The 20,860-nt window shown below is 37.7% G+C and overlaps 3 protein-coding genes across 3 annotated transcripts; 1 reads left to right on the top strand and 2 right to left on the bottom strand.

The window, feature by feature from the left end:
• The first annotated feature begins 756 nt into the window (after nt 1–756).
• On the top strand, nt 757–1,332 carry LOC108996246. The gene is made up of 2 exons (XM_018972011.1): nt 757–819; nt 951–1,332. The coding sequence occupies exons 1-2, from the start codon at nt 764–766 to the stop codon at nt 1,210–1,212; spliced, it is 318 nt and encodes a 105-aa protein (XP_018827556.1). The 5' UTR covers nt 757–763; the 3' UTR covers nt 1,213–1,332.
• Nucleotides 1,333–4,094: 2,762 nt separating this feature from the next.
• LOC109017182 (probable protein S-acyltransferase 19) lies at nt 4,095–20,072 on the bottom strand. Its single transcript, XM_018999498.2, has 9 exons — nt 19,642–20,072; nt 18,129–18,242; nt 10,439–10,852; nt 8,077–8,145; nt 7,895–7,966; nt 7,685–7,813; nt 7,505–7,585; nt 7,060–7,260; nt 4,095–5,472 (listed from the first exon to the last, which is right to left on the bottom strand). Exons 1-9 carry the CDS (start codon nt 19,684–19,686, stop codon nt 4,390–4,392), a joined length of 2,208 nt encoding a protein of 735 aa, XP_018855043.1. The 5' UTR covers nt 19,687–20,072; the 3' UTR covers nt 4,095–4,389.
• On the bottom strand, nt 13,905–15,064 carry LOC118344502. Its single transcript, XM_035685291.1, has 2 exons — nt 14,209–15,064; nt 13,905–13,972 (listed from the first exon to the last, which is right to left on the bottom strand). The coding sequence occupies exons 1-2, from the start codon at nt 15,062–15,064 to the stop codon at nt 13,935–13,937; spliced, it is 894 nt and encodes a 297-aa protein (XP_035541184.1). The 3' UTR covers nt 13,905–13,934.
• Nucleotides 20,073–20,860: the final 788 nt, after the last annotated feature.

Genomic DNA, 20,860 nt, shown 5'->3' with positions numbered 1-20,860 from the left:
CGGCGGTAAATTCCCGAGCTTCTGTTGAATGTCGTCCCACTGAGTCGACGCGCCCTCCACTTCCTTGTACACGAAGTGATAGTCGCCATTGTTGTTTGTTCATTCGAGCTTTTGACTTTTGTTAACGCATGCAGTTGCCTTCTAGTGTTCGATTTTGTTCCGTCTTGATTAGTTTGCAACTTTTTAGGTTCCGAAAAGATTTCTCAATCTTGGGACTACATGTTGTCCTCGTAAAGAATATAAAACAAAAAAAGTTAGGAGATAGAGAAATGATGTTTGCATGCATTTTTTTTTTTTAATATCCACTGACGTGGCCAGCCGATGCCGCGAGGGTTTTCCACCCCAGTTGCCCCTAGAAGAACTGATATATTATTTAACCCCAAAAAAACAAAGTGTTCCGAATCTTCTGACCAACCGCAATTCATATTTTGACGAATAAAACCGGCCCAGTGAGATCCAGCCCTGCCTTTATGCAAAGACAAGGTACAATATTTAAGCAAAGTAGATAAGCCCGAGCAAGACCAGGCCCATGACTGAGCAAAGCCCGTATCAGACGCATGTGCTCGGGCAAGCATCTTCGTAATCTAGAAACCACTATCAAACAGACAACGACGTATGAAGAAACGGTCCCATAACTCATTCCAAATTCTCCATTGGGAAGAGCAAAACGGATAACCCTATATCCTCCTATCCTGTATATATACATTACGTGTTATGCAGTAATACATGTATCTACATCTCTGTGATAGAGAGAGAGAGAGAGATGGGAGGGTGGCCATTTGCTAGAGGAACGCAGACCATGAACTCCATGTTTTTCAAGTAAGAACCTTTCATTTGAATCAGCGAGTTTGATCTATAATTATGTAGCTCGTTTTAGGGTTTTCCATTTTGAGCAGATCCGAGCATTACATGTATTGGCTAACAATAATATGTTTCCTTGTAAAACACAGGCCAATGGTGCGGAAAACGTACCATAAGAGGAGCTCTGCTTCTCCAGATATGATACGTGAGACTACTGTGAAATTAGAAGCTGAGGAAGTGAAGAACAAGAGCTCTGTCGGAGAAAGTACTGATGGTAATTATGTGTGGGTTCCCCACGAAAGAACAGGAATTTATTATCCCAAAGGACAAGAGAAAGTGATGGAAGATGTTCCTCCGGTGGCCACAAAGGACTTCGGGGTTAATTGGTTCTCATATAACGAGGATCTATAGTTGTTTGAATTATGTTTGATTGGTTCTCAGACGAAGAGGCCCGATAGCAGAGTTATTTTTCAAACACCTTTATATCTGTAACTTCTAATTCAGCAAAGTAAATGGCTAAAAATCAATGATAATGTCGAAGAAAAAAAATAAAGATCATATTATAATGATTAGAATTAATGCATGCGAGGAATTCATGATTATATATATGCGGCCCTTGATCTTATCCCTCCGATGGATAATAGTATTTCAAAGTTAGGAGAAGAAAGTTGGATTAAATATTCCTTTTGTTCTGAATTTGTAAGAGCTGACATTAATCTATTTCGAGACACCTTCCAATTTTGGGCACATGGGAGTCTCAATTTGGACACAGAGATGAGATCACATAAAATTATTAAAACTTTTAATAATTTCATTTACAAAACATCATACAAACACAAAACATTTTTCAATTTTAAATCTTCAAACTTTTTCATGTAATAATTACCAAATCATTATTCAAACACAAAAACTAATATAACTTTTTCAAATTTTAAAACAAAACACAAAAATTAATGACTTTTATAAACTTTAAAATAAAATTAATATTAAAAATTATATTCAAATAATTGTTTAACTTTATAATAAAATTCAAACTATTTTACTAATGTTCATGTAAGTAAGAGATTCTCCATATTATGATACGAAGACCTACAATGAAAGCATGAGATAACTGTCTTATCATGGGTAAGAAGACCAAGAATTATGAGAGTATTAGCATTGGCCTAGCCAAATTTTAGCTTAGCAACTCAAAAGAGATTTGCATTAGAGTAGTCAAAACTCCAAGGCTCTACTTTTGAGCTATAGTAAATTCATCAATTTCTCTAAATTTGGTCAGCCACTATTCATCTCCAAAACAATATTTCACTCTAAAAATATTCTCAATAGCAATTATTAGATAATTAGGTTGAGAAAAAAAATAGTTAGGAAACAATAATTTGAAGTAAAAATTAAATTATTAATTAATATATAATAGAGTGTATTTACAAAGTATTAAAAAAAATATCTAATATTATATTATTATTTTAACTTTTAGATGATAGTCCAATGTGAATTAACCTCTCCAATAATTTTAGCCTTCGCTAAAACTTAACTTTTAATTAAATTTTGGATATATGCTCTAAAGCAAGAATTACTCATGCATGAATTCATCTCGCTAAGAAAGACTCGCCCTATCAAAACCTGCCTTATTTGTCGGCTATACTACTTTGTCCACACTCCAACGGCGATAGGAACCCCAACATGGATAAACTTTGTCATGTATATATGCAGGCACAGTAATGTCTATCTGTGTCTGCGGCCATCTCCATTTCAAGACCACGACCATCCACCTTGGCATATGTACGTACACCACTTGTTGGGAGATCAGTAGCTAGGAGATTAATCTTCGACTGACACCCGGATACAGTACGTACGTTCAACATTACCAAGCTTTAAACCTGTGAGTTTGGCTGTTTGGGCTAAGCAATCAATATTATATTTATGAAGATCATGTGGGTTTGTTTCCTTCTTGCAAGCCTCACTGTAAAAGTGATTCATCTTCAACAATAGATTTGGGTGTAATGGTTAAACCTGTGACTTATATCGATCTAATGGGTGCTTGGCAGGCAAGAGGATAAAGTGACATTTATTATGTTCAATGGTGTAGCTAGAAACACATTGGAAATGGCTCTCCTTACGTACACTGGTATAATTAAGTTTGCATTTCAAAGGATCATTAACCCATAGGGGCAGGCAAACTAGTCTCAGTTGGTAACTCGGCACATAAAACTTAATTATCATGTACTGACTTTTATGCGTTTAATGGTGCTTGGCGAGGAAGTGCACCTGATCAAGCAGCAATTCAGCACGCGATTTATGGAGGAGAATCTGCATCTTTATGGAAACATTGGCCTCTCTGGAGATCCATTCAAGCACCCATTGCAGCGGCTGATTTCGCTAACCACTTCCATCCTTGGGGGTCAAGCTGTACTGGTGGCTGAAACGTTGCATTGCATGCACTTGTGATTGCGCTAATGCCTGTTTGGACTCGAGACACTGAATTCTAAGTATCCTCTGCATTTTTTAAGAAGGAAACTTCCAGGCTTTTGATCAATGAGTCTCAACGAATGCTAACAAGTGAGTGAGCACTTCCATTACCGAAGTTCCTATTAATAATAAAATCGGGGATGCCTTTGAATTTCCACTATGCTTCTTGCAAGCTTCCCAGCTCAAATTGCAGGAGAATGAATATATATGACCAAGAGTCTGTTTGTTTCACTGTAAATATCAACCGCTCTTTTTTGATCATTGGCTTTTCATTTTACTCGAGAAAAAGTAAAATTCTTTTTTACACACGTTCATTTTTGTATGATGAGAGAGTGAGAATTCATTCGGTATCGTACCTTTTGTTATAATTAAATATAGAAAATAAAAAGCTTTCTTTGCAAATGTGCGTCCAATTTTTGAAAAAAAAAATACTTTTAAAGTTGTCAGAACTGTGAATAAACAGTTAAACTAACTAGTTATGAACGCGGGTGTAACTCCTAATTCTACGTAACAGCAAACAACCGTCTTAAGTCGTTCAATAATATCATGGATCTACCACGAAGCAAGATTAGGGCTGTAAACAGGGCAAATTCAGACAATACCAATATGATCCATCCAAAATTAGGGTTTTAGGGTTCATTGTTTAGGGTTAGGGTTCTAGGATTTAAGGTTTAGGGTTTAGAAAATCTTGATGCAATTCCACCCAAAACAGTGGAATAGAAGATCGTGATGCAATTTTCAAAACTCGTCCACGAAAGTTGACATACACAACGGACTCCAGAGATGCTCTTTGGTCAGAATATTTGGGGATTGTTGGAGTGTTTGCGTTCTCATTAACGAACTTCACGTAAACCGATGCATAAAAGGAAACAAGCTTCACTATAAGCCAGTGATGCGAATTGAGAAGTTTGTATCCAAGAATTTGCTTGGAACATCTTGATACAATCATGTTTGCACAAACAGTTCCAATCAAAATGCGTTGGAGGCCAGGGGGGTCTCAGAGCAGCTCCTGACAGAAGTTTCCTCAGTTTCACAGTCCATTCACAAGCCAACCCACCTATCTGGAAAAAAAATTGCACGTACATTTTGTTTGAAGTTCAATCATAGGCTTAAAGCTACTTACTATGAACCGGAGCCAGATGGGGGCTTATGCTCGAAAGTTATTGGGACAAACACGGGAAGCTGGTTTGACGCTGAATCCCTTTTGAATCTAGACTCCCGAGATAAATTAAGGGCCAATCTCTCTTGGCACTCTCTAGAACCCAACATTCGTTCGTTCTTCAAATTTTCCCTTACTGGTAAGCTCAAAAGCGGACCACCAAAGAATATAGAGTCTCCTGTGTACATCAGCTTCTCTGCTTGTGGAACTGGAGCGTTCACTGCAGAAGATGAAGATTCTTGCGGTGGAAAAACGGGCCTTCTGTTATAAATGCTTGTTTCTGCACTAGAACTTGGCAATCCTATTTGTGTGGATGATCTGTTTCTAGCTTCCAAAGCTGATACTGGAATTGACACGAATCTCCCAGCTTCTTGGTCCCAGACAACAGATGTCCTTTTAACATCTCTAAGAATAGAAGTAGCTGGAGCTGAAAGCAGTAAAGAATCAGTACTCCGCTTCTGCATGGTCTTTTCATCAGATCCCAAAGGATGGGACGTCGAGGTGTTGACATTTGCAAAAGATGCCTTGGATGTTAATGGAGGATCGTGAGCTAAGTTTGGGAAAGAGCTAACTGCACTAAAACGACCCAAACCATGACCTTGAGGTAGAGGACTAAGGGTTACCGCTTCATGAACATGGCTTGGACTGCTGAAGCTGCTCACACTTTGAGTCCCTGTTTCATACTCATCCCGGCCACCTTGGCTCGGAGCAAAAGATTTCCTCAAGGAAGATAATCTCATATCATTCTTTATCTCTTTATTTGACCCCATTTCAGTGCTCACACTACTTCGGATGCTCATGTTGCCACTGGAGCTTAAATCTGGATCCTGTAAATGGCAGTTATCAACTGGCCGTAGAACAGAGGACGATGCCCTGGCTTTGGCTGCTGCTCTCATGGCTTCATTAGAATCTAACCTTGCAAGTTTCCAGGCACTGATACGGACAGGCCTTTTGGGTAACTTTGGTCCTCTTTCTGCAATTCCAGTTGCATCCGGATCTACAGTTGATGGAACCATTCCAGGCTCCAAGTGAGGCACAACTTCGTCCTATTGTGGCCATGTTTAAAACAAGTATCCACTATTCAGGTCAGAAGCTTGTTTCTAGTTAGAAGCACAGAATAAAATTAAACCATAAAATGAGTCCATTACATTCAGTTCTTGAACCCATTTTCACATGCATGGTCATAAAGTCACAGTACAAAGACTATATATGGTTGAAGGAAACGTAGAACGATTGTTGTGAACAAAAAGCGATATATTTAAAGGGAACTGTAAAAATATAAAGATCAATAGAAGAATTTCTTCATATAGCATCTAGAACATTAAGAATACAAAGTGGGACACAATATTCTTTTTTCTGTCCAAAGTGGGATCAGCATAATTTTTTTTATACATAATTGGGAATTTTATTTATAAAGGATTATAAGGTGATACAAGAAGTCATCGACATTTAGTCCATTGAAGTCTATCTCATCAGCCAAGAGAAACGGTGTTAAAGAAATAACTCTAATGGGAGGTTTGGATAGTGAGTTGAGTTGAGTTTAGTTTAGTTGAGATGAGTTGAAAGTTGAATAAAATACCGTTAGAATATAAGTTTTTAATATTATTTTTGTTTTGAGATTTGAAAATTTTGAATTGTTTTTTATATTTTGTTTGGAAGTTTAGAAAAGTTGTAATGATTAGATGAGATGAGATGAGTTGAGTTGACATCAACTCATTATCCAAACAACCCCTAAATTTCATCTGCAGAGCATATCTATTTATGGTATATTATATTATACCATAAATATAATATAAGAGAGCATTTCATAGCTTACACTTAAACTTCTTTCAACAATATGAATAATGTACCCAATCAACTTGGATGATAAAAAAAGTATAGTTTGACATTTATCAAATCAAGTATTTAAAATTCATGAAAATTTCCTCTAACAACTCTTGTTCATGGTAACTAGAACTTCTCATAGAGAAATAACTAGTTGGTTGGCCTGTGCCTGGAAAGCAAGATATTCGGGGATCATGTAGATAAACTTGTTTTTTCCAATGGTAAAATAAGAACTTTATTAAGGAGGGACCATGCAGATAAACATGTATAGTATAGTTGGGATAATGCCTTGCTAGTATCTTTGCCAGTGTACTTCCATATAAGTTATGTAATCAGGAAAATATTTATTTTATTTTCCTTTTCCTTTTCTTTTTTTCTTTTTTACTTTTCCCTGTTACATCAGATGATATCCAGCTGGGCTGGGCAATCAAACAGCTCCACCCATGACCAGTGTAGTTCATCATTTGGTGATTAATCCGGGGATCTAATATTTGAAAATAAAGATGCAAATCAAAGGTATATATGCTGGGGGCCTAAATAATATAATTTGATTGATCCTCTTTTAAGCTTAAAATATATACAGATAAAAAAAATAGAAAAAGTCTACTCATCATCCCTACACCACAACACCACACATGATTTTTTTTCCCCCATTACCAAATGTGTGGTATATGGATGATGAGTAAAAAAATTCCTTTAGTTTAGCAAGAATAAAACAAAAATTAAAAAATAAAATAAAATCAAGTGTCGTGTATGGTGTAGGGATGGTGAGTAGATGGGCTCAGAAAAATAATGTAAATGGTAAATACCTGATAGTCCACAAATACCCTAGGAGGGGTACACCAAGCCCCCTTGTATTGGGGACCCAGGGAACTTCCGCCGCTCAAACCAGTTGTAGCAGACCCCGATGGGGAGTAAATTATATTTGCCAGCCCCTCATCAATAGACACCCCTCCCTGTGGCTCACTCATGGTTCTCATTGCCACAACAAACTCATAGGTTGTAATACCCTAATTCAATGGGGGGGAAAAAAAAGAAGAGGAATCATGAGAACATTTACGTAGCTATAGATATTCCCTCTGACCCAAAATTCGCCTATGCTCTCTTTTCTAAACTAGGTTAATAGCCAAAGTAAAAGATAATTTACAACTAACAGTCAAACCCAAATATTAACATCTCTACCACCAAGTTTTCTATGGCAGACCAGAGAATCATGGAAGAAAACATAATACAATAAGGTTCTTGGCCACTAACCTTTCTAATTAAAAGAATGTGAAAGAAGAACAATTCACCCAAAGGTATACATGCCAGCATGGAAACTACAGTACATACAGCCTGCATAAATGAGATCCAGTGTTAGCATGAGTATTCTTGTGCAAATGAAATATTCAAACAAAAAATTAGGCTTGGTACAGAGCAAATTCAATAGTGTACCACAACTGTTGCAAAGGGGGGACGAGTGAAACCATTTCCAAGCCGATCAATGATTTCAGCCTCCATGCTTTTCTTGTGAACAAAGCAAAGCACTAGAACAGCAGTACCAACTCCAGCTTCAATAACAAGCTGAACCACAGAAAGGAGTCATGAGCAACCGAAAAAAAAAAAATGTCTTCTCTCCACACGGTTGATTAATGCAATACATACCCAAAGCAGACTAATGGCCATGAGAGCAATAAAAGTTGCATAATTTTTGTGCCCCACACAATTGTTAAGCCACTGCAGCCATTTAGTATAAAGAGGTTAGTCTCAAAAGAAAAAAAGAAATGCCTAGATTAGAATTTTGAGACATGCTTGTAAGAAGCACTAGGAGCAATATGAAGTTACACCCGGCAGTGGTGATCAAAACCATCCACACATTTATCGCAACTTCTACAGTGTTTGCTAAACTTGCGAACCTGCAACATGAAAAGCATACCTAATTAATAAACAAAACCAGATTACTAATATTATTCTAAGGCCCCAAGCATACAGCCAATTTCTGGAGAAATGGCCATGTGCATGTCATGTATTTACCCTGGCCAGAAACCAAGAGGTTGGATGTATATTAAGGAGACACTATCAGCTCAAAAGAATTTCCATAGATGTAGTGCCTTTGGGTATCACACAAGAAGCAAAAGAAAGATTGGCACATATATTAGAGACAAAACAAACCAGACTTCGGAATCTAGGAAAACTAACAGGTTTAAGGAAGAATTTTTATATCAAGAAACATGGTGACCTACAATCTGCTGAAAAGGTTACCAATCCGTGGAAAAATTGAATCATGAGCGCTGATACATTTACGGGGAGGGTTTCATTACTATTGAATCACAACATCCGTTGAGGAGAAAGAGCAACACAAATAATGGCAATAATAGTATCAGAAAAATGGAGCGTATCATAAATCCGTCCAAAGTTAGTGAACAAAACAAACTTTGAAGAGAGTACAAAGTTTTAAAAATAGGGATTGAGGAGAACTAAGCACCCGCTATTTCATGAGGAGAGGTATTTGATTCCATCTCCATGTACATGTTTATGTCTGAAGCCTACGAAATGCCCATAACTGGATGTAAGAAATTATCAAGGGACCGATGAAGATGCAGTAGTATCTTCTACACGCCCTGGCCAAAATGATATTAAATTTTACTGAAGACAACGTAACCTACTCCACTGCAACCATCTGTTCCCAAAGCATTTACTTTCCATAACATCATCATAGACTGTCAACCCAGAAGACACTCTATGCACATTCTTCAAATCCTCCAAGTAGAGGAAACTTTATGCCAATACATAAGAAGGTTGCAATTTATTTGTTCATATCTCAAAAGGAAAAGTTTGATCATATATGATCAAATATCAATCTATCAGATGACTACATAAGAAGGTTTGGCCATGTTCTTCAAATTCATAACATTGAGTGAGATGCAAACTTGAACTATCAGACCTTGTTGATGAGGCAGTGCCTGTAACTAAAACCTAAACTTACAGAACCCCAAAATCACGGAGAGCAGACCAGAAAGACAGTTTCAACTTAGGAAGAGTGATCTCAATGCCATTGAAAGTTTCAGAATTTCTCCCCCACAATCTCTGCATGGGACATAAACCCAATGCATTCAACATCGAAAGAACACCAATTTCACCACCTTTGGGGCATCCACCAAGCACCAAATACAAACCAAATTTTCTCTCATAAATGATAGCTGGGTGTGGGTTCAATGTGCAGTTTACACTTTGGCAGTGAGTCTGATGTGAGAATCGTGACTGTGACATGGTGACTAGCAAGGATATATGGAAACGCAGTGGTAGGCAAGCTAGATGCAGTGTGATGGTGGAATTGGAGTTCATGTGCAGGTTGAGTGGGTATCACCTATATTATTCAAGACTCCCCATATCAATATCTAGTTCCTAGTGGTTGCTAGGTGTTTTCCATGTATACTTCCTGTAGACCTGGGCTATGCCTATTGTTCTTTCAATAAAATTTTCTTTTCTTTTATCAATTAAAAATAAATTTTATTAATGAGATTAGGCATAGCCCAAGTACATGGGACATATACAAGAGCAACACCTATGCGTGATTGTCTAAAAATACAAGAAAATCATGAATGCTCATACCATCAAAGTCTATTACAATCGACCAATGGAATCAAGTATTAAGAAAAAACATTCTAAGCTTGTCCATTCACAATCATTGAAACTCCTTTCATCTCTCTCCATCCATATGCACCACCAAACACAAATCAGGACCATCTTCCACATAGCTACAATTTGAGGATTAGCTTGGATGTCTCTCCAACTTGCTAGCAAATCGACCACCCTTCTCGGCATCACCCAAAGTAGCCCCACTCTAGCAAAGATATCAATCCATATGCTCATGGCCACTTCACAATGTAAGTGGTCAATGGACTCCCCACTTTTTTTCACATATGACACCAGTCCATCACAATGATTTGGCGTTTCCTTACACAACACCACCACATACAACGCCAAGATTAAAATTTTATTCTTACTTATAAAAAAAAAAAAAACAAAACTCCCTGTATCATATGAATGTAAATATTTTTTGGTGAGCATATAATTATAGAGATGGCACATGACTTTGCAGCATTCTTGTCAAACAAGAAATTACAGGATAATATGAGGAACTAAAATTGCTAGGAGTAACCAACATTGAACTTAGCAATCTATATCATACTTGTCATTATTCTGTACCTCAGCATTGCACAATGTGCAGAACAAAGCATCTTCACCGGTTCCCTGCTCCTCGGCTGCCCCTTCCTGTTTGCGGCAATCTTCATGTACAAACAATGCACAGAAGATTCCTTCAAATTTAGAACAGGAATTTCTGCTTGTTGGTCCAAGGGGTATATTCACTTCCCGAATTTCATTTATAGAACCTTTCTTACTAGAGTTAGCCCCAGCAACAGAACTTCTGGAAGCTGATGATGGAGATGAAAGATGCTCCCTGCTTGCAATTTCATCAAACTTTCTAGATAGGTCTTTCACAGATAACCGGTTATTAGTATTGAGTTCATTTGTTACCGCAGGATCAAATTTAGACATAATGCCAGGATCTGCTGGGTTAATTGCAGTACAACGTACATAAAGAATGAAAACAAGGAGTGCCTGTGATCACATGACAAGGGGAATTAAATTAGACATGAGTGTGATAATTATTGGGAGAAAATGAAACTAGGAAAACTTTCATGCCAAGATATCATGTTTGAGATAATGCAACATATGAAGTACACGAGATATGCAGAGTGAAGCTATACTTTCTGTAGTCGAACATTAGTAGAACATAGAGAGAGAATGAATTCATATTTTTATTTACATTCAACATCCTATACATACTACATACAAATGACCATTGTATACTCATGAACTATACTAATTACAACCATGTCCTCTAACACTCCCCCTCAAGCTGGGGCATATATATCATATAAACCTAGCTTGGAACAAATAAACTTTAACCGACTACAACACAATGGTTTGGTAAACATATCTGCAAGTTGATCAGCAGACTTCACAAAGGGTGTAGAAATGTCACCACTTAGTATCTTATCCCGAATGAAGTGACAATCAATCTCAATGTGTTTAGTCCTCTCATGGAATACAGGATTAGATGCAATATGCACTGCAGCTTGGTTATCACAAAATAACTGAAGAGGGACAGGAGCTGGAAACCCAATCTCTTGAAGAAAGTGTTGCAACCATGTCAGCTCACTAGTAGTGTGAGCCATTGCTCTGTATTCGGCTTCTGCACTAGACCGAGCTACTACTGTTTGCTTCTTACTCTTCCATGTAACCAAGTTACCTCCTACAAAGGTACAATATCCAGTAGTCGATCTTCTATCTGAAGGAGATCCAGCCCAATCACTCAATCAGCATCTGAAAAGGCTTCAATTCTAAGGTGTCCATTTGGTCTATACAATAGTCCAAAGCCAGGAGCTCGCTTAAGATAACGAAAAATATGGATTACAGCATCCCAATGTGAGACCCTGGGCGTTTGTAGAAATTGGCTCACTACACTCACTGCATAAGAGATATCAGGTCTAGTGATAGTAAGATAATTCAATTTTCCAACAAGTCTTTGATACCGACCCAGGTCTCCAAACAACTCACCTTCATCTTTCAAGAGTTTACGATTTAGGTCCATAGGAGTGTCAATAGGTCGTGCACTTAACATGCCAGTTTCTTCCAGAAGATCAAGTACATATTTTCTCTGAGATAGGTTAATACCTTTTTTAGATCTACCGACTTCAATTCCAAGAAAGTACCTAAGTTTGCCCAAGTCTTTTGTCTGAAACTGATCATGTAAAAATTGTTTCAGCCTAGCAATTCCAGCTGAATCACTCCCAGTAATTACAATGTCATCAACATATACAACCAACAAGATATGACCTGCATCACTGTGTAGGTGAAAGACCGAGTGGTCTGTTTGGCATCTATGAAGACCAAATGCTAATACAGCATCAGAGAACCTCCCAAACCATGCTCGATGAGATTGTTTCAAACCATATAATACCTTTTTTAATTTGCACACAGTACCTCGATACTCCCCCTGAGCAACAAACCCAGGTGGTTGCTCCATATACACTTCCTCATTTAAGTCGCCATGGAGGAATGCATTTTTAACATCCAACTGAAATAAGGGCCAATCCAAGTTAGCAGCAAGAGAGATCAATACCCAAATAGAAGAAATTTTGGCAACTGGGGAAAAAGTCTCATCATAATCAATGCCATAAGTTTGAGTGTAACCCTTAGCAACCAAGCGAGCTTTCAGACGTTCAACAGACCCATCAGAATGAAATTTGATTGTATATACCCATCTACAACCAACAAGGTGTTTACCAGGTGGTAGAGGAACAAGATCCCATGTCCCATTATGGTGATGTAGCATTTTGGCAAATAGCTTGATTAACGGATCCAGATGGTCTACCATGGAGATCCCAACAATAGTCTACCGAGTGGTTAGTGCGACCACAATGAGTGCACTTACGAGATTCATGGGCAATCGGATGTTGAGTAACACAAGAACGAGTACCTTTTCGGAGAGCAATAGGTGGAGAGTCTGAAGCACTAGGTAACTCAGGATCTGAAGATAGAGACAAGATTGGTGGAGGCATGGGAGCCGGGGGCCGCACACAACGCGAGTACACCTGTAAAGGAACAAGGGAAGGAATAGAGGAGGATTGGGTAAAAGTGGGTGAGTGTGCAGGAGAAAGGGTAAGAGTAGGTAATGGTAGAGGATCACACTCAACAACTGAAGATGTTGTCGAGAAATAGGGTATGGACTCAAAAAAGGTGACATCAGCACTAGTAAAGTAACGTCTAAGAGTAGGACTATAGCAGCGATATCCTTTTTGAGTTCGAGAATAACCAACAAAGAAACACTTGGTAGCACGTGGATCAAGCTTATCAAAGCCTGGGCCAAGGTTATGAATATAGCAAACACACCCAAAGATTTTGGGAGGAAGAGAAAAAGGTGGAGACAAAGGGAACAAGATGGAGAATGGAGAGGAACCATCGAGGACTGACGAAGGCATACGGTTAATAAGGTGACACGCAGTAAGAACACCATCACTCCAAAAACGTTTAGGAACATGCATGTACAATAAAAGTGCTCTGTTACATCTAACAAATGCCGATTTTTGCGTTCAGCCACCCCATTCTGTTGGGGTGTATAAGAGCATGAAGTTTGATGAACATTCCTTTATTACTTAAGTAAGTATCAAATGCACTAGATTTGTATTCTTTAGCATTGTCAGAACGCAAAACTTGAACTTTTTGTCTAAATTGAATTTTAATTTCTTTCCGAAAGACTTTGAATATGGAAAGAAGTTCAGATCGTGCCTTCATTAGAAACAACCATGTCATACGAGAATAGTCATCAACAAATGTAACAAAATACTGAAACTTGTTTGATACAATGTTGATTGGTCCCCATATATCAGAGTGAACCAATTCAAAAGAACTAGATGCTCGATTATCAACTCGAGGTACAAAAGACACACGATGGTGTTTGCTAAGCTGACATGCTTCACAAGGAAAGGAAGATGCATTTTCAAGATTCCTAACTTGACGTTTCAAAAGAGTAAGAGATGGGTGTCCAAGGCGACAATGCCATTCAAAAGCAGATGATGAAGATGTGAGGGCTCGAGTTGGTGACTGTTTGACATCAAGGTAATACAAACCACCAGCTTCATGCCCCGTACCAATCTTCTTCCCCGTCTTGAGATCCTGAAAGATACATACAGAGGGATAAAATGTCACAGAACATTGAAGAGTTTGAGTAATTTGACTAATGGACAACAAATTAAAGGGAAAACTAGGAGCATATAGAACAGATGACAAGGATATAGAATCTGTGAGCTTAGTGGATCCAATGCCTGTAACTTTAGCAAGAGAACCATTAGCAAGAGTAACACTCTTTGGAGATGTCAAAGTATCTAACTTAGATAAGGAATAAGACAAACCGGTCAAATGTTCATTAGCTCCTGAATCGATGATCCATGGATCTTGAGTAGATGAGACAAGACAGGCGGACGCTGTATCTGAATGGGCATGAGTAGCTATGGAAGATGAAGTCGCTCGTGTGCGAGCCAAAAACTGATCATACTCATCTTTCGATATGCTAATCATCTCTGGAGTCGGGTCGGAACTCGTTGACGGTGATGTAGCATTTTGGCAAATAGCTTGATTAACGGATCTAGATGGTCTACCATGGAGATCCCAACAATAGTCTACCGAGTGGTTAGTGCGACCACAATGAGTGCACTTACGAGATTCACGACCTCGAGTGCGATTACCTCTGGCATCACGCCCCCCACGTGCACCTCTACCACTCCGGCCTCCACGCCCACCGGGAGCAACATAGGAGGCAGCTAAAGCGGATCTCTCATTACTCTGATCTGAAGAAAACTGAGATCCTTGTCCAGATAATGTGGCTCGCTGAAGTCGGGAGAACACATCAGGAAATGGAGGAAGTTGTGGACTTGCCAGAATTTGAGAACGCACTGACTCATACTCAGGTTTTAAGCCAACAAGGAACCGAACAACATTAAAATCTTCCCGTTGTTTTAGCATACTTGAAACATCAGAAGTGATAGGTTGATACATTCTGAGTTCTTCACATATGCTTATCACTTGAGAATAATATTCTTCTAGGCCCAAAGCACCCTGTTCCAACCCAAAGAATTGCTGACACAACTCATAAATACAGGTTATGTTCCCAGCACCCGAATACATATGTTTGAGATGCTTCCACACCTCTTGAGCGGTGTCAAAATATATTAAGCTGGTGCAAATATTAGGCTCAATACTGGTCAACATTAGGGACAGTATTTGAGCATCTTCTTGCTCTCATTGAGCAAATGTAGAACTAGCTAAGTTAGGCATTAGATCAATCAAGTGAGTACGACAAAGACCCTTGCCTTTCAAAAACACTTCAACAGATTTTGACCACAACATATAGTTTTTTCCATTTAACTTCACCGAAGTCATAGGCATACTAATGTTTGGTGCAAGAGACATTGACTCAAATTTAGTTGTCATGGAGAAAAGTATCACAACAATTCAACTTGGAGTCAAGAATACACAAAATATGACATATGGATGAAAAATTGGGATTAAAAACCCAAATTTCGGATCTGTATTGGTCAAAACAAGCCTGTACCGGCCGAAACAAGCAAGTATCGGTTCAGAATCGGCAAGTATCGGGTCTGAACCGGCCTGTATCGGGTCTGAACCTCTCTGTTTCGGGTCTAAACCGGTATATACCGGGTTGTATCGGCCTGTATCGGGTGCGTTTCGGGTATCTCCGGAACCGGCTTCAAAAACTAACCCTAAACTGGAATAGCTTATCCCGAATGAGGATAACTTATCCTAAACAGGAATAAGTTTACCGTATACATGTTACCAAACATACGTTATACTGGATAGAAATAAGACCTTACTCTGAATTAGGGACATACGTAGTCGAGGACAGGATAGTAGAGACCTGCCACCAACCACTCCGAGACGTTGACGTCGCCGGCGATAAAGAGGGATTCCGGCAGCCGATGACGATGGGAGACACACCGGTGTGCACAGAAAACGCCGGCGATCTTGATTCTGGTGTCCAGTACCGGAGACGGCACCTGAGGTCACCGGAAAACCTTAAAACAGATACCGGCCACCAACGACAACGACGTCGCCGGCGATAACCACCACAGACAACGACGGTGATACCACTGCGCCGTCGCACAACCACCACTAACTCCGTCGCACAACCACAAGCACCACTAGCTCCGTCGCACAACCACCACTAACTGACTACACTTTTCTCTGATACCATGTAGTCGAACATTAGTAGAACATAGAGAGAGAGAATGAATTCATATTTTCATTTACATTCAACATCCTATACATACTACATACAAATGACCATTGTATACTCATGAACTATACTAATTACAACCATGTCCTCTAACACTTTCAATCAGAAGGAAAGAAAAAGTGTTCTGTTAAAAAAAATTTGAAGTACTCAAAATTCATTGAAACCAAAGGATACACCCAAGTTCACAAGAAATATACAAGAGAAACCACCTAAAAGTCAAGGAAAGAAAAAACTCCAAATAATGCAGAATGCAACAAGAGTCAATTGGCTCCGTTTTATTTAGTTTTTTTTTTTTTATTGAATTTCAATAAAACTAATATGCGTTTATTTAATTTTCATGAGTTAAGGGTAAATTTTTATACTTCAATAAATGGACGTTGACCTAGGGTTCATGATTTAGGAATCTATTAACCTCAGAATTCTAGGAGTTCTATTTGTATAGGAGTTATATTTGAAATTTTCTCTGTAGGTGTTATTTGAAATAAAATTCCTAATTGTATTAGGACATCAATTAGTCTATTTAAGCATTTTTATAGACCAATGGAAACATTTATTTGATAAGTAACAATGGAGACATATTTTAATAAAATAAAATTTTGAAAAAATGATATTTTTCTCTCCCTCCCCCTTTTCTCGTTCTCTTCTTCCCCTTTCTTCTTTCTGTCTGTTCCCTCTTTGGCTTCTTCTTGTTCCCTTCGTTCTTTTCCTGATTGGTAAGTAAGAATTTTATGAATGATAAAAAGTAGGCATAGCCCAAGTGATACGTCGATACCATATACAAGAGTAACACCTATGCATGATTGTCTAGAGATACAAGAAAGTCATGAATATTCATGCCCTTACAAATCTATTACAATGTTCCCTACTACTTCTCTACTTCTTCTTTCTTAGCTTCTTTTTTCCCTCTTTTCGTAGAATCCTTCTCTTTAGTTTTCCCTAATTCTGCTACGATTTAAATTTTTGGGAGTAATTTTTCCTACATCACCAAGATTACTGAAAGTCTCTATCATTAAGGTCTGGTCTAGTTATCAACGAAGGATAGATTTTGAGATATCTGTTCACGGATTTTGTGGCAGGCTAAAGCCAGAATATGTACAGATGTCTGTTCATGGAATTATCATTATAGTACAGATGTCTTTCAGGTTTGTATAAAGAATTAGGCTTGAAAAGGATAGCATTAAAGGTAAAGAGGACTATTTATTAAGGCAAATCGTTTGCATATGTATTTCTGGTAGCAACAGACTAGAAGTTTTAAATCTATAGGTTTGGAAGGCATAGTTGATGTGAAAAGGTAGAGAGAAATCTATAATTTTTAGGGTTTCAAAAGGTGTGAGAGAAGGGATATGGTTTGGGGTTGAAAAGGTAGAAATAAAAAGGAAGATGGTGGTTGCAATAAACTTGGTATGAAAAGTTCCCAAGAGAAAGAGAAGAAAAGAGGAAGACAAAGACCACAATAGGGCACGCCTACATTTTGTAACTCAAAGTACTCAATTCTTATTATTCATCTTTGAATTCATAAAGCATATTTATATACACTGGTTGACTATTACTTCACCTACTAAGACTAGGACTCCTATTTAACTAAGAATCAAAAGATATCAAATATAAAAAATCCTCAACGCGCTTAGAAGTAGAATAACCTTAGGCCAAGCACAAATCATGTGTGGGAATTTTCTGAAATTCAAAATCTAATCCATAATGTAAAAATGCTATTGACCGATAAACCGATGACTTGATTTATAAAATTCTTTTAACCCTAAGACATTTAGTTTTGAAAGTATATGGACCTTGCTTGAATTGGGCATCACATACAAAAAGCTCTGAAGCTGCCAAAACTGAAACCACTATAAAGGCAGCAACTTGACTTTTCTTCCATGGCTATGTTACTCGTCCAATTAGAAGATGCATCTTAGAAAATAATATAATGAAACATTTCATAAGAAGGAGAGGAAGGTGGGATGCGCAGAGAAAGGGAGGGAAGAAAAAGCTTTAACAATAGAATTAAACGAAATCACATACCACTGGAGAGTAAGTGGCAACCAGAATGTACTCCCATGTACGGCCTCCGAGGAAAGGAGCGAAGAAAGCATAGAATGCGACCACTAACAAGCAGAATACAGTAATTGCAACAACCTATCCAAGTAAGAACCAAATGATCAAAACATGTTTTGTACATGTGATAATAAGATATGGGTAGTTAAAGAGAAAAGGATTTAAATTAAACATCAACTGTTCAGCAGGGAACCATTACCAAAGTCTACAGATTAATACAAGAAATAATGCAATGATACAACATGTCGTAAAAAGAAAAAAGGAAAAAAAAAACTGACAATTTGTTTATAATAGCTCAATTGATAAAATCATTACAACTGCAGGCATGTACTAACAAAGAAAAAACAAAGATTCAGGGTCCCAACTCAACACTTCCTAGTAAACCGTCGTAACCTTCTTTTCCATGGTTTTCCCCTCAAAAATACAATTCTTTTTTTTTATAAGTTCCTCAATAATACAATTCACAGTTTAGACTTAGGTAGTAATGTAACGAGAAAATATTGGTCCATAAAATTGTCGAATGAAAAAGGTCATGGGAAAATAATGAGCAAAAATGTTAGTCATCTGCTATAACACCTTAATGGAAGGTCCAAACTACATGGCCTATACTTCAAAAAGACTAGTCAATGATACAATTGGAGTCCCATTGGAACCTTATAAAGAATAAGAACTTCGGAATGTGGGGTCCAATACACCAACTACCCTTATCATTATCATTGGGGCGTTACACATGCCTAAAGGTGCTAGCTTGACCCTGTTCTAGGAAATAGGCAGACCTAATGGCTAAAGCCGCCAATTGACATCCTCTACCCAGCTTCTAGCCCAATGGTGCTCTCAATACCACATGAAATTTTAGAGCTGTATCTGATACTATAGGCTTCGGCACATTTGGGGAATTGATTAAGATTAAATGTTTTTTTAAAAAAAAAGAAAAGATATACTTATCCTTCGTTATCTTACTTTATATCCTAAAAGCATTTTCCTAAAGGTAAATTACCTCTCGGAGAGCAGAAATAGAAATTGGCTGACAAGAAATAGTGAACAGTGGATAACAAACAATTGAAAAAATACACACAACGGACCAAGTCTACCCAGGACTAAACGATAAACCCAAAAAGAAACAAAAAACAGTAACAGAAAGGTTCTCCAGATTATAGTTTACTTCCTTCACTCTGGGGAATAAAATAGCTTGTAATTGATCTAGAAAGCTTGCCACGAAACCACAAAGTACATACCGCAGAATATCAGAGAACAATGCTGGCAAAGAAATGCACCATTCACATTATTTCAGCACTAAAAAACACGCGAAAAAAGTCAAACCCACATGCCGAAAAATTGAGTATATTCTATTATCTGGCATTTCGGGGAAAAATCCACATCAATAAACTAGTGGTTCAACAAACCCTAATCGAGAAAAGAAGAGTGATACGAAGAAATAAGCACGCTAAGTCATTTAAACAGAGTTGCTAAATGCGGATACCTGAAAGGTGTGAGCAGGTAGTTGCCATCCGTGTTTTCTCACCATAACTGCCCCAATTTAGACCCAAAAACACCCACCCTACGAAGGAACCAAAGCACTAAACGCCTACCCAGCTAGAGACATCAGCACAAAAAGGAAAGAATAAAGTTTTGAAAGATAGAGAGAGAAGATGAGCACAAAACGCCGCAGCACACCTCACGGGTAACCTCTTTTTTTTTTTTTTTGTTCACTCAGCGTTGAGTGTGCAGCGGCTTCCGACTGATACGCATATTTTTTCTTCAAGAAAACCCAACAAAAATGATCATCAATTTTTATATTATGGTAGCCATTACTCCATCGGTCTCATAAAACAAATTTGAAGTGGACTGTGGAAGAATAATGTCATGGAAGAAGATCAATCAGTCCAGAGAGAGAGAGACAGGGAGAGGGCCCAGGTGACTGACGATAGAAGCGGAAAGACGGGAAAAAAATAATTTTTTAGTAAAAGATAGTAACGTAAAGAAAACAAAATTCGACGGAAAATGAAAACCCAGTTACCGTTGGAGGAGTTAAACCAGTCCAAATATTGAGTTGAAAAAAAAAGAAAAATATCGATTATATAAAAATAAATTTATAAATTATATTAAATTTTATAATTTGATATATTATATTAAATTATGTTAATTTATAAATTTATTTTTATTTTAAAATATTTTTTTAAAAAAAATTCAGATTAAAAAAGTGAGAGAGGAACACAAAAGCGTTTATACGCTGACAACTTTGACAGACCAGGGTAAATACAGGTGAGTTTGGGTGAATTTGACTTTAAATTCATCTTAATTTATTTTAATTTATTATTATAATTTTTTTAAATTTTAATATAAAATATAATAAATAATTTAATTTTTTTAAATTTTAAAATAATAATAATATTAAAAAATATTATTTTATCATCTCAATCCAATTTACTTTAACAGATGCGATGAAGTAATGAGTGGCAAGATGATGGTCATGTGTTGTGTGTAGACTGTCGAGCATTATTCATGTATGCTTTTTTGGTGAAAAAGAAGGTGCCATTAATTAAAGTTGCTATCTTCTCTTGTGGTCCTGTTTTTTGGTCTTTAGGCTATATATAAGCAATTAAAGCTATGACCATCGCTGTTATTCTCTTTATTTGTTGTCCATACAGCAGAAAAGGGCCAATGGAATTTCCTTTTTTGGGTTTTGTGTTGGGAATTTT

This window comes from Juglans regia, chromosome 14 (assembly GCF_001411555.2).
Source record: "Juglans regia cultivar Chandler chromosome 14, Walnut 2.0, whole genome shotgun sequence".
NCBI classification, from domain to species: domain Eukaryota; kingdom Viridiplantae; phylum Streptophyta; class Magnoliopsida; order Fagales; family Juglandaceae; genus Juglans; species Juglans regia.
This window is presented reverse-complemented; position numbering and strand designations above follow the sequence as displayed.

Coding starts and splice junctions, on each gene's coding strand:
- LOC108996246 (XM_018972011.1), top strand. CDS start 764: ATGGGAGGGTGGCCATTTGCTAGAGGAACGCAGACCATGAACTCCATG. Junction 820..950: donor ATGAACTCCATGTTTTTCAA/GTAAGAACCTTT, acceptor TGTAAAACACAG/GCCAATGGTGCGGAAAACGT.
- LOC118344502 (XM_035685291.1), bottom strand. CDS start 15,064: ATGTTGACCAGTATTGAGCCTAATATTTGCACCAGCTTAATATATTTT. Junction 13,973..14,208: donor AGCTAATGAACATTTGACCG/GTTTGTCTTATT, acceptor TGTATCTTTCAG/GATCTCAAGACGGGGAAGAA.
- LOC109017182 (XM_018999498.2), bottom strand. CDS start 19,686: ATGGTGAGAAAACACGGATGGCAACTACCTGCTCACACCTTTCAG. Junction 18,243..19,641: donor TACCTGCTCACACCTTTCAG/GTATCCGCATTT, acceptor TTACTTGGATAG/GTTGTTGCAATTACTGTATT. Junction 5,473..7,059: donor GGGTATTTGTGGACTATCAG/GTATTTACCATT, acceptor TGGCCACAATAG/GACGAAGTTGTGCCTCACTT.